General features: G+C 42.2%; 1 protein-coding gene across 2 annotated transcripts in view; it reads left to right on the forward strand.

Moving 5' to 3' along the window:
- LOC117351504 (protein NDNF-like) overlaps positions 1–13,819 on the forward strand; it is a 51,254-nt gene extending 37,435 nt beyond the window's left edge. Inside the window, exons 3-6 of one of the 2 annotated variants that reach the window (XM_033926847.1) lie at positions 7,385–7,577; positions 8,746–8,878; positions 10,310–10,425; positions 11,716–13,819. In XM_033926847.1, the coding sequence (XP_033782738.1) occupies positions 7,538–7,577; positions 8,746–8,878; positions 10,310–10,425; positions 11,716–13,154 (1,728 nt within the window). In that variant the 5' untranslated portion in view covers positions 7,385–7,537 and the 3' untranslated portion in view covers positions 13,155–13,819. Of the gene's footprint in view, positions 1–7,384; positions 7,578–8,654; positions 8,879–10,309; positions 10,426–11,715 lie in introns of both variants that reach the window. The other variant, XM_033926846.1, reaches the window with a different exon arrangement.
- Positions 13,820–14,498: the final 679 nt, after the last annotated feature.

Raw genomic sequence — 14,498 nt, forward strand, 5'->3', positions numbered from 1 at the left:
ACGCAAGGCCATGCTTCCCCTCCCCTCCCCCCAAACATGACCCACGGTGACGCAAGGTCATGCTTCCCCTCCCCCCAAACATGATCCACGGTGACGCAAGGTCATGCTTCCCCTCGCAGCGGTATCGCATACGAGTGTCACATTTATTTATTTATTAACTGCTCATCTCCCAGATCCAACTGGGCCAAACCCCATTTTCCGCCCCACCCAAAGCTGCGACCACCTCCCCCCCAACCCCATAAGCTCCACCAAACCCACTCAAGTCGACATATGACATGTAAACCCCCCACCCCACCCCACAACACTGACACAAAACATAACATCAGCACAAATGGGAGGGAGGGAGGGATAATCTTTTCCTGAAGAGACCACTCTACTGTTCCCCTTTCCTCACAGAATTCACTCCAGAGTGCCACAACATCCAACCAATCACGTGACTGCTCCACCCCATCACCTTAGCAACCTCCCTAATCATTTTTCTTTCTTACAAGCTCTATTAACCCTTTCTTACCTCCTCTTATAAAATTGTCAATCCTTATTCTACAGACCCTTGATAGCACCTCATACATTCCCCTCACTATCTGTCCCCCCTCCCATTTTACCCACACCATCATTCAATAAATATTACCAGCCGGTGACATCAGCTCAGCTAATGTTATATCACACCAGATGAATCTGGTGTTCTTCTTTATTATTATTATTAAATGGCTATGACTACCCTATTTCAAAATCTATACAAATATTGGGAGTCACACTTTGTGAGACGCTTTACAGCAGTTGGCGATTCTCGGCGTATCGGACCTTTTGGTTTATGATAGTTTATTCTACAATTTTTTGTGGCATATTTTTCAAACCTTTTTTCATATTGGACCCCCGACGAAGGTTTGTCCGAAACACGGACCGTGTCGGGTCCCTTGTTTGGTAAAAAGGTTTTTATATATTTATATTTGTCACACTAAATTTTGCCTGCGTCTTGTATACATCTGCAGTTGTTTTTTGTTTGTTCCGAGTCACACTAGATTGTCATCTAATCATGCTAGAACATATTGATTCAGTGATTTTAAAAAAATGCTTTTTCGCACTATGGAAATTAAAGACCATATAAATAAATACTTTGATCCTCTATCCTCTATCAGGCATTAGCTTTATCCATACTGGATTATTGCAATATTGTCTATTTGGGAGCTCCAAAGAAAGAATTGAGAAAATTGAGAATAGTGCAGAATACGGCTGTCCGACTGATATTTGGATTGAAGAAAAATGACCATATCAGTCCTTACTGTCGATTGCTGCATTGGCTGCCGGTGGAGGCGCGAGTACTATTCGGATTTTCCTGTACCTTTTTTTAAGTTGATTTAGGGATTGGCCCCAACTTATCTTATCTCATTTCGTGTTGTACAGCCCAACGAGGAAAAATAGGAGTCTACATTTATTCACTTATCCCAAAATTATTGGCTGCAGATACAAGACTTTTTTTGATAAGACTCTTGCATTTCAAGCGGGTAAACTGCAGTCCTGGCTGGGTAAATGCATTGGTGGAGCTATGTTGTCTTATGGTGCATTTCGAAAAGAAATTAAGTCAGCGCTATTTGACAAATTTATTTCCTGAACGTGGGTACTATTGTTAGCAAAGTTCTATACTGAGTATATTTAAGAAACTTGTTGTATTTTTAACTATTTGTATTTTGTTGATTGTCCAGCCTTCTTCTGTGTAAACCGCCTAGAAATCGTTTGGTTATGGCGGTATAGAAGAATAAAGTTATGTTATGTTATGTTATGTTATGTTAAGTAGGATTACCAGATGGATCTAGTCAGCAGGTTAAGCCAGTCCTGGATTTTCTTCCTTTCCCTGTTCCTGAAGACCTAGAACCAATTGGTAATCCTAGATATGTCACATTCATTCTGGGGAGAGGAGGAGGTTGTCCTGTGTTTCAGTGTCAAGGAACGGGTCACCAGTTTGGTCCTCAAGTCTGGTCTTCCGTTATCCAGCTGAATATGGAGATGCTATGGAGGTTAGAAACATAAAAACATGATGGCAGATAAAGGCCAAATGGCCCATCCAGTCTGCACATCTGCAGTAACCATTATCTCTTCCTCTCCCTATTGGCTAAGGCTTAGACATGCATTGTGATGTCATAGAACTTTGTGCTCATAGAAACACTAGTCTTTAAGCCCGTTACATTAACGGGTGCTAGAGCAGATGTCTGTCTGTCTGTTTTGTTTTCTTTGTCTCTCTCTCTCCTTGGACGCTGTCTGTCTGTGGCTCTCCCTGGCCCCCTTTGTCTGTCTGTCTGTCTTTCTCCGTGGCCCCCTTCTGTCTCCCCACCAAAGCAAACCAAGATTGCTCCCTGCCCACCAGCATACCCCTTCCCCCTAAAGTAAAGCAAGTTTGTTCTCTGGCCCCCTTTCCCTCTCCCCCACCCCAACTTCCCTGTGCAGCAGCAGCAGCATTTCCCTCCCATCCTTCCCTGTGTAGCCGCAGCATTTCCATCCCCCCTCCATTTCCCTTCCCCCTCAATTTCCCTGTACAGCAGCATTTCCCTCCTCCCAACCCCACTTCTCTGTGCAGCAGCATGTTTGTTTCTGGTCGGCTCCCTTACCCTTTTCAGTGCACAACAACCAACCTTCCTCTTCCCCGGATCCGATCTCCACGCTCCCGCCCCTGTACCGAGGAACACGTGAAGCGTCCAGCAGCTCGGCCAGTGCCCCGTGCCGCCACCTCAGACCAGGCATGGTACCGCGGGGTCGGCAGCCCATAGGCTCGACTCTAAGGCGGTCGTCGCCGGGCACCGTTGACAGAGCTCCACAGTCACGCGCCTTAAGCCACCGCACATGCCTCCAGCTAGCGTAGGTGCCGTGAGGACTGGTATAGAAGCACACCTCATGGCGCTAGGAATCACGAATTTTCAAGAGCGCATGCGCGCTCTAGGGTTTTATTATTATAGATTGTAACATGATGGCAGATAAAGGCCAAATGGCCCATCCAGTCTGTCCATCTGCAGTAACCATTATCTCTTCCTCTCCCTATTGGCTAAGGCTCTTTACACCTGCATTGTGATGTCATAGAACTTTATGGTTATACAAACATTGTAACATGATGGCAGATAAAGGCCAAATGGCCCATCCAGTCTGTCCATCTGCAGTAACCATTATCTCTTCCTCTCTCTAGGAGATCCCAGGTGCCTATCCCACGCCTTCTTGGATTCAGACACACAGAGCCCCTGGGGAGTAGAATGGTCATTGCTGAGGAACCATGAAACAAAGGGATCACTACAATGACCAGAAGCATATTGGGTAGGGGATTGTCATAAAATTGAGGGAACATCCAGGTAGAAACTGCCACATTAAAGGAAAAAAAAGAAAGTGATGTCCATTTGGCTAATGCCTCATGTGATTTCTTTCATAAGTACCCCCAAGGTTTTACACCCTTTTTATAGTCTCTTCCATTCAGTTCAGTCGTCACAATTGTCGATCAGGTGCCACAGAGTCAGTCTACAGCTCCCTGTGGAACCCTGTAGGTGTAAACCCTACGTCTGGCCACTAGGTGTCGCCATTACTCAATGGCTAAAACTCTTTCCCTTCAGAGTCGGTGAACACGGCCTCCACAGCAGAAGCTGAGCCGACAAGATGAGCCCACACAACATTGCATCGCATGGGAGATCATAATCATTCAGAGATCCTTTGGGACGCCCTCAGGCTGAATATACAGGACTCAGTCCATGGACAATCACCATATCATAAAGAAGCATATTACAGAACTTGAAAAGAGAAATAGATTAGGGCTACCCACTGGCTTTTACAAAGCTGCAGTAGAGGTTTCTACCTTGGGCCGGTGAGGTAAATGTGCCGACGTGCATAGAATTCCTATGAGCGTTGGAGCATTTACCTCGCTGGCCCGTGGTAGAAACCTCTCCTGCAGCTTTTTAAAAGGAGCCCAAAGATAGTATGAAGAACTCCTGGGGAAATTAGTCTCAATGAGTCACAAACTAGAGATAGCCAGAACAACTGACAAATCTGATGCCTTTTTAACCAGAAACATTGGGTTATGCAGCAGACACCTGTGAATTTTGATACAAACTTAACCTGACTGGTGACAAGGATAAGTTGAAAGAGAAAATAATTTGCAACTGTTATTTATTTAGGTCATTTGAACTGCTTCAAGATAGGACATTTCCACTTTTTATTCCCCCCTCAAATTTTATATACACTGTCTTTCAAAAAAACAAACAAAACAAAACTCTAACGCTAAATCATTTCAATAGGAAAGCATGAAAAGAAGCTCCTTCTAGGAACTGAAGATCCCATAACATAAGGGAAAAGGTGGATGGATTTTCCAGTGGAAGGAAGAGGTTATCCAGTTTATGGCCATAGGAGAACTGTTTCAAGTTGATGGAGGCACTCCGGCAAAGTGCTCAGTGTTGGTCCTCAAGGACCACAGCTCGGTCGTGTTTTCAGGATTTCTACAATGAATATGTTTGAGATCAATTTGCAGACAAATGGAGGCAGTGGGGAGGCTCCGCTTCCTTCTCCATCACATCTGGAATATCCTTCACCTGCTTCCATCAGAACCTCCCCGTGGAACTCTGACCAATTCAATGGGCTCTGCTATTCGTGCCTCTTCCAACGGGGTGCAGCACAGCGAATGGGTTAATTCCATTTACACTCGGTCTCTCTCTCTCTCTCACACTACTCAGTGAGGAAATGTAGGTGTCAAGTAAAGCGTACAGGAGCCCCATTCACATTAGAAATCTCTTTTCACCCTGGAATATTCTGCTTTGTCAGCTTTATAAGTTTCAAAATATCACTGGTCTGATTGGCATCCCAATGATTTGTTGATCTCTATGGTCCAATCAAAGCAAACTGGTCCTTCCAGTCATTTAATAGGTGGTTTGACTCCAGCATCTTGATGTACTAAAATAACTCACTAATGTGTGAATATACATGCTTAGTAACTAGGTTCCTCTGCATAAAGGGCTCATTGTACAAAGACAAGGTAGTGATTCCCCCATGGCAAATGCACCGAAGCCCATTCAACTTCTATGGGCTTTGGTGCATTTGTTGTGGGAGAATCCCTAAAGGGGTCAAAAATGAGACCTACAGTAAATCCTTATGCATTTAATAAAGGCCTCTGAAGGTTTTTCAGCATGGCGTGACCGGCTCATTGGGGGATGATAAGCCTTGATAAAACCTTCTTCGGGTGAAACATGTTGGCTCCTATGTCCCTCAATGGAAGATCACATTATAAGCTAAGTACTTTTTAAAATATATATATATGATATTCCCTAAAGGGTGTTACATAAATAATTTAAGAATATTTAAGAATATTACAAAAATTAAATCAAGTTTATAGCTCCAGTGAAGAGATAATATATAAAGCCTAGGGCAATGGAAATCTTTGAGACCAGGTGGTATTTCTGAGGAGCTGGGGATTCACTGTTGGATGTGAGGATTCAATGATATGCACTGAGTTTGGGTACATATCTGAGTGACATACATATTGATGTGGGGAACCACAAGTACAAGGGGACACTCAGAGAAATTGAAAGGGGAGAGGTTTAGAACAAACGCCAGGAAATTCTTTTTCACCCAGAGGATGGTGGATACATGGAATGCGCTACCAGAGGATGTGATAAGCAAAAGCACGCTACAGGGCTTCAAAGAAGGTCTGGACAGGTACCTGGAGGACAAAGGGATAGAGGGGTACAGATAAGAGTAGAGGTAAGGTTATAGGGATAGGATTAGAGGTAATTTATAAAATTAGTCAGAGACCACTGTTCAGGCAGTGGGCCTGATGGGCTGCAGCGGGAGCGAGATGGACCCCTGGTCTGCCTCAGCGGAGGCAACTTCTTATGTTCTTACAAGAACATTACTTCTATAAAGTGAGTACAGTAAAGAAAATTTAATGCATGGTAGCATGATTTAGTAAAGTTAGCCTCAAGTTTCTTCTGACCCACATTCTAGCATAAATATCTCCTAAAGCAGTGTCTCGCAAGCTTTTTTAACTCTGGCACACTAAACGGAGCAAATGTTTTTCAAGGCACATTATAACTGAAATTATAAAATTGCAAAACCAACGAAAAATTAAATTTGAGAGTTGTTTAAGTTCTTTAAGCTATGTTGGGGTAATTGTAACAACGGTGAAACTAAAGGAAAAACAGAATGGCTAATCAATGTGATGGATGTTCTTGTGTTTTTATCTAATCTAATCAAATCTTCTATTTGTGAGTTTCTCATACCTATAAAGGCTCAAGGCGACTGTAAAGAGAGGTATGAGGCGAGAGAAAGAGGAGATGGATAGGTAAGAGGGAGAGAAAGGGGAGAGAAGAGAGGGTAAAGGAGATTTTAATAATAATAATAACTTTATTCTTCTATACCGCCATAGTCAAAAGACTTCTAGGCGGTTCTAGTGCAAATTAACTCAAAATGCAGCTTAATAGTCGACAAGCAAACACGCATTTCATCACCCGCCATCCGCCGTCAATCTAGTTTCTGCAATTTAATTTCTGCCAGAGCTGAAAATCCAAGTTCGCGAAGATAGGAAGCTCCAAACGGTAGCAAAGCCTTGATTGCTTGCTTGCTCAAGTTAGGATAACTACTGCATAGAAAATAAAACGAAAATTACTCGACTTGCATTTAGTTTTCAAGGACCAATCGCGCCAAAGGACGATGCTTGTCTAGGCGGCTGTATCCTCACGCACGCAGACGCTCGTAACATCGACAGACTCTTGCGTACGCGACGTGCATGTCTTCTATTCTAGAGTATACTTATGAAGGGGATTTGTAAAAATAAAGTCAAATTCTGGAATCTTTTGTGGCACACCCAGAATCTCTTCCAGGCACATCACTGTACCGTGGCACAAAGTTTGAGAGACACTGTCCTAAAGCACGTGACATAGTAACATAGGGGTCCTCTTATTAAGGCACACTAACCTATTTTGTGCGCGCTAAATGCTAAGGCATCCACTATATATTCTATAGGTGCCTTAGCATTTAGCCCATGCTAATAATCTTTAGTGCGTACAAAATCAGCGCTCCTTAATAAAAGAGCCCCATAGTAACATAGTAGATGATGGCAGATAAAGACCCGAATGGTCCATCCAGTCTGCCCAACCTTACCCACTCATTAAATTACTGATTTAATTTAAATTTTTCTTCTTCTTCTTAGCTATTTCTGGGCCAGAACCTAAAGATTAGGCATTCCTTTCATTTTACCACACCTGTTTTACAACATACAGTGAAATGAAACTTCCTGAGCCATAAACTGGTTCATAATCTGGTGTCTGCATAATTGCTGCAATGTGTTATCAGAACGCTTTCTGTATAACTTTTATAGAGGCGATATGGATCACTGATTACTGAGCTGTCCCCATGGTAACTCTTGCAGTGTAGCCCAACGACGAGAAGAGCTTGAAATGGATTGAAATGCAAATTATGAGAGAGAAACTTCTAATACACCATTGTCCTACAATCACAACAGATTTCCAGTCCTCTGGTCCTATGCAACACACTTAACAGTGGGGTCTGAGTGGATCTGAGTATGACCCCCATCTACTTGTTTACAAGAAATTGTAAAGAAGGTGGGTACAAGTTCAGTACTATATTTGCACATACCCGCAATCTTGTTGTACGTGTTCAAGCAGTGTTAAAACTGTGTGGTTGTCTCAGTGTCCTGCATTCGGAAATGGTCTACTGTTATGCCAATGATGCTCAGTAGTATTGAATTCTGGGGGGAAAAAAACTAGGCTGATGTTACTTGTGCTTAACTTAGAACCTACTGGTGGCAGGTTTACAGAATGTCATCGTCTTTAGTCTAAGACAGGAAGGAGGAGTAATAAAATGAAGGGGATGGTAGCAGGCATGTAGCACAGAAAGGAACCGTAACACTGCAAATGGCGTAGGCGCCAGGTCAGGGTTATGTGCAGCTCATGAGAGATGAGAGAATGCCAAGCTCAGAAACCTAGAGGAGGTGTCACTGATGAGTTCATGGACATGGTGGTGATTTATGCAGAAGAAGATTGGAGATGAAAACAAGAATGGGAAATAGAAAGAGCACACTGGGTGGAGCTTGGGTTCCTTTTCAGACGATATTGTCACTATTTAGAAATTGGATAATGCAAGGCACCAAGAAAAATAACGAGAATCTTGTGAAGTGAGACTTTGAGCTATATTTAAGTCTGGATAACTTCTGGCTGGGATGATACAACGCAGCAATTAGTGAGAAGAAGAACTGCATCAATGAAAGTATGGTCTTCGGGGTGAATGAAATAAAGGGGAGTGTCTCTATGTATGAAAATTGATGTTGTTTCTATGAATGTGATTTATAGATATTTGTATGGAATTTATAAATTATAATAATAAAAACCAAATATATTTCGATAATATAACATTGTAGTGAATAGCTTCTTGGGTATTTAGTATCACTATTTCGAAATGGAAGGCATGAGATAGAGAAGGGGAGAACAAAGTGGAAAATAGAGAACCGTAGAAAAGAAAAACTGAGAACTGGGAAGGGACAAGACGTTGAAGAGGGTAGATCAGAGGTTCTAAGGCTTGAATGGTAAGAAAGGAGGAGAGAAAGAGGACAGAGAATATGAAGACTTCTAAAAAGAAAATGATAATTTTCAGATAAACAGAATAATTAGTTTCTGTTTCAGATGTGGCCAGAGTCTTGTCTCGTTCTTCTACCAACTATGAATCTCAAACTGTGGATTCTTCTTTTCTGTCCAATCCTGCACATCAAACCAGCTTCCCAGAGTGTGTTGAAGCAGGATTCAAAGTTCTCGCCTGCTTTAGAAAGAACTGAATTGTTGAAGGATTTTTCCTTCCTGCCATGTGAAGGTCTAATGACAGGATTCCTCACCAAAGACCTGCCAGCAAGGTAAAGACTTTTTCCTCTATTGTGTTAATTTGTAGTGTCTCTGATTTTAGCATTCTTGGACAGCTAAGAATGACTGCAATAAGAATAGACTTTTGGGATGCAGCCTGTATTATACAGAGCAAGATTTATCTATTAGGCACCCTTAGGGGTGATCTCCGTCTAAGAGTGCTGCCTAGAAAATTCCCCTTCTGAAGCTGTCAGTGAAGCAAAGGGTGTTCATTCCACCCTCTTGTGCTCCTCAGTGTTCAACCTGTATGATAGCATTCCATCGCACTCATCCCCTTAAAGGCAAAGGAGTGGGCTGGCTTCGTTCTGAATGCTGCTTGCTCATGAGCCATTACAGCTTGAGAGTGGTTCTGATGGAACACTAGAACCACAGAATCCTAGAAACATGATGGCAGATAAATGCCAAATGGCCCATCCACTATCTCCTCCTCTCCCCTAAAAGATCCCACATGCTTTCTTGAATTCCAAGATAGTCTTTGTCTCCATCATTTCTTTCGGGAGGCTGTTCAACATATCCACCACCCTTTCCGTAAATGAGTGTTTTCTTAGATTACACTAGAGCAGGGGTCTCAAAGTCCCTCCTTGAGGGCCGCAATCTAGTCGGGTTTTCAGGATTTCCCCAATGAATATGCATTGAAAGCAAGCACATAGATCTCATGCATATTCATTGGGGAAATCCTGAAAACCCGACTGGATTGTGGCCCTCGAGGAGGGACTTTGAGACCCCTGCTGTAGAGTCTAAAACAGCATGGGTACTAATCCTGGGGTCAACTGTAAGAAGGAGAACATATACCTTTGTACTGTATATTTGCAACTGCTTTGAAAACTGAAGTCTCTGTGAACTAATCCTTAACTCCTCTGGAATGAGAAACACAGAGAAACATGAAGGCAGTTAAAGGCCGAATGACCCAACCAGTCTGCCCATCCTCAGCATCCACTATCTCCTCCTCTCCCTGTTGGCTAAGGCTCTTTACACCTGCATTGTGATGTCATAGAACTTTATGGTTATAGAAACATTGTAACATGATGGCAGATAAAGGCCAAATGGCCCATCCAGTTGGCTCATCCAGTCTGCCCATCTATAGCATCCACTATCTCCTTCTCTCCCTAAGAGATCACTTGTGCTGGCCCACGCTATCATGAATTCAGACAGTCTTTGTATCCATCACATCTACTGGGAGACTATTCCATGCACCTACCACCCTTTCTGTATAAAAGTATTTCCTTAGATTACTCCTGAGCCTAACACCTCTTAGGTTGGAATTTTCAGTGGAGCTTTTCCTATGTTTGGCCATGGCACAATCTTTGTAAAATGCCCCCTAGCCACCCACCCCCCCTCCCTCAAAGTATTGTAGGATGCTTTAGAATGGATGACAGTATTTAGCTGATGACCAAATGAATCAGTTGAGCCTCTCTTTATTCCAGATATTACTTTTTGGTGAATAAAGACCACACGCCTGTGACTATTCGAGTGACACCTTGTGAATCCCCTATATACTGGAGACTAACATTCCTTGAGATAACACAAACAACCAAAAGAGGTATTTTCAGTATGAAAGGTGCATATTAAATATTCAAGCAAGAACCAAAGGATCAACGCCACAAAGCTAATGTGTCAAGCATATCAGAAACTCGAAATGGCCCCATTACAAAATATCTTGGGGGACAGCAGCAAAGAACAGGACTGTATTCTGAATTTACAAACCCTGCTTTTCAAAAAATTCATCCAAATATCTTAACCCCTCCTCTTTTACCTCCAGAAGATTCACCTACCTTCAGATAACCTTCCCCCAAATTACCCATCTTAACACCTTCCAATTAAACAAATACCATAAATAGATTGTAACCTACCCTCTCTAACTGCATTCCATATGTATTTTTCATACAGTTCTTCACAGTCAGTTTAATTTCCATCCTATAAGTTCACATAGAATTTTTCTTTTTTCAACCATCTTTATTTTCTCTTCTTTATTAATTTAGTTAGATTGTGAGCCTTCGGGACAGTAAGGGAATTTTTTAAGTACCTTCTTACTTCTCATTTATAATCTTAATGTATATTTTCTTCAAACCGCTTAGAACCTAATGGATGTAGCGGTATATAAGAAATAAATTACATTACATTACATTGTCTTTGTAGAAGCTTGTAACCAATGAGTGTTGTGTTCATCTCTGCCTCTCTATAACAGAAGACTATATTCTATGCAGTTGAGAACTTAATAATCTGGGCTTCATAAGGAAGAAGTGTAGCAAGACAGTAGATTGTTCAGTAAAGATAGCTCTTCTGTTTTTTTGTTGCTATGCCTCTGGAGATATTTTGAAACTTGGCCATGTTGGGTTTCTGATTTGCTCGATTCAATAAGGGTTGTGACATATCACATTCCCACTTGTCTAGCGTGTGTGGATGTTTGCTTCTTTTTATTTCTGTTGTTAAATAATGATATACTCTGACTAAGTACTTGTTTGCTTTATTATTGAGCTAGATATTCAGTCATTTAAGAACATGCCATATTGGGTCAGACCAATGGTCCATCTAGCCCAGTATCCTAGGCTAGTTGTGGTTTTCTGTGAAGGTTCAATGGCACAGTCCTTAAAGTTTGGTGCTATCCAAAGAGCGTCAGGGTAGACTGAGCAGTTATAGATCACTCCTCTTTATTTAGACATTTTTGGTCATTCACCATTTCTGAAAAGAACAGATGAAAGAGAAGAGGATGGAGAGAAAAATGTTAATACTCGCAGATATTGCAATGCTTCTAACTCAAGTGAAGAAGGTCTACTATATGAAAAAGTCTTGTACATCTTTTTGTAATAAAAATATTGTGTTCTGTTTACAGATAATACTGTACATCGGGATTCTCGGAAACACCCTCACCAAAAAGCACATGTCCAGCTATTTTCTTATAAAGGTAATGGAGAAGAGTCCTACTTTACAGCTAACAGCTCAGCTGGGCTTTATAAACTGGAACTTCTCTCAGAGGAGACGGATACAAGTTTTCAGGTGTTTACATCTACCAGTCAAGAATCTAACACCTTTTTCCCAAGGCTTCCCCTCGATCCAAGAGTGGATGTGATATCTGTTGAACAAAATAGGATTTCTCTAGCATGGAAACCTAGCCCAGGCTCCTTTAGACTCGGAAGCAAATTTGAGTATTGCGTATTTGTGAACCGACTGCATAACTTCAAAACCTTATGTGCCACTGAACCTAGCCTCCAAGAAAGAAGTAGAAAAGGTAACTTTCATAGAAAAGACCGTTGGGATACTGAAATGACCAAACTGGAGCAGTTTTCAAAAAAACACACTGCTGGAATTCTGAATGAAGTACAATCTATGATGAAGGGCTTACAGGACGTCAAGAGTGATGACTCCATGGTTGAGAAAACCTTTAAGAGACTTTGGGCTCCCAATGTTCTTAAGCCAGGTTTAGTGGATAGTCAAAGGGTCTGTGTGGGTAACAGAACTAATGTAATTCTTTCTGGCCTCCAACCAGGAACTCATTACTATTTTGATGTGTTTGCCAAGAATCATGAGAAAAAGACTAGCAGTGCATATACAGGAGCTTTTGCTGAGACAAAAGTCAGAGAAAAACCTAAGATCTCAAAACTGGAGGTCGAGGAAATGACGCACATTCTTCTTAAGAGTAAAGGAATCAGGTTTCTCAAACTCCAGCCTACATCTTCAAATAGACGGATATGGCTTTTTATACATTCCTGTGTGCATCAAACAAGCTTTGAAATCATTGTCAAGGGTAAAACTGTGGTCTCCCAAAGCATTGTGGGTGCTCAGATATTCCAATTACCTGAGAAAGCTGACAGGTATATACTTAGACTCAGGGCCAGTAACAGAGGTCCAGGCTTGGTCAAGCTCTTTGCCACAAATGTACCTTACAGTCTTCCGTTCCTTTCCCTTCCAGCTGACATGAACTTGGGAGTTTTGAACAATGTCAGCAACTGCTCTTCTGTCACAGTGTCATGGCTGGGAACACAGGAAAGTACCAAATATTGTGTCTACATGAGGAATGTTGAGGAAAATCTGGACCTGAAGTTGATCAGAAAGCACCAGAACAGTTGTCTAAGCCCAAACACCAGGCTGGAAGCTGAGCAGATAGCCTGCAAAAACTTCCAGGGCACAGATCCCTGGAAAACAATGGTCGAGGAACACATTGAAGGCTTGAAACCAGGGAAACTTTACCTTATTGACGTCTATATGTTTGGACAGAACAATTATGTATTAAAATATCCCAGTCAGGTAGTCAAGGCTTGGGATTTATGCTAAAGTCACTTCCGTTTTTAGGAAACAGAGACAGGAGAAATCGTGTACAACTTGAGATAAAGCCGTGTAAACATTTAACTTCCCAATAGAATATGGATCTCGGAAGGTGTTGTGCATTCTCTAATATCTTCATGTTAATTTGTCATTACAGCCATGCAAATATCAGTGACAGCGGTAATTAAGGGGAAGTTTACCGTCATTAAAAAAAAAAAACCAACACCCTGATCCCTTAAGCTCAAAACGCCAGTGACTGCAAGGTCTAGAATGGTTAAACAACCAAAGGCCAGGGTCAGTTTAAATCAGGTCCTGCTACTTCCTTGTGTGAGATGCAGCCAGAGGCCTTCGCTACGTACAGTGTACAGCAGCTCCAGCTCAACTTTTCTCCGGCTGAAGATGAACACGGTCAATGTTGAGGTTTTCTGTTGAAGCCAGCTGTACCGCATGTGCACAGTGGCTTATCCACAGCGACTCCGACTTCTCCTGCACGAGATTACAGCAGAAGTGCTCCATGTTTGAAAGGATGCCAAGTTGATGCCTCAGGATACACAAAAAGATCCCTTTATCCCTCAGGAATCCGTCCAATCCCTGTTTGAATCCCTGTACCGTACTCTGCCTGATCACTTCCTCCGGTAGCGCATTCCAGGTGTCCACGACCCTTTGGGTGAAAAAAAACTTCCTTGCATTTGTTTTGAACCTATCTCCCTTCAGTTTCTCCGAATGCCCCCTCGTACCTGTTGTCCCCTTCAGCCTGAAGAATCTGTCCCTATCCACCCTCTCTATGCCCCTCATGATCCTGAAGGTCTCTATCATATCTCCCCTGAGCCTCCTTTTTTCCAGAGAGAAGAGCCCCAGCCTATCCAACCTCTCGGCGTATGGGCAGTATTCCAGCCCTCTTACCAGTTTCGTTGCTCTCCTTTGGACTCTCTCAAGTACTGCCATGTCCTTCTAGAATTGTTAATCAATGCGATGGATGAGCTTGTTTTTGAGTGCAAATTAACTCAAAACGTGGCTCGATAGCCAACATGCAAATACCATCCAAAGTCGTTCTCTCCTTTTTTTTTTTCAACTTAATTTCTGTCAGAGCTGAAAATCCAAGTTCACAAAGATAAGAAGATCCAAATGGTAACAAACCCTTGATTGCTTTGTTGCTCAAGTTAGGATAACTACTGCATAAAAATTAAAAATAAAACTAAAATTACTTGGTATTGGTTTTCAAGGACCAATCACGTCGAAGAATGATGCTTGTCTGGGCGGTTGTATCCTTACGCACACAGACGCTCATAACATTGACAGACTCTTGCGTATGTGATGTGCATGTCATCTACTTTAGTGTATACTTATGAAAGG

The sequence above is a fragment of the Geotrypetes seraphini genome, chromosome 18, assembly GCF_902459505.1.
Source record: "Geotrypetes seraphini chromosome 18, aGeoSer1.1, whole genome shotgun sequence".
In the NCBI taxonomy this organism is placed as follows: Eukaryota; Metazoa; Chordata; class Amphibia; order Gymnophiona; family Dermophiidae; genus Geotrypetes; species Geotrypetes seraphini.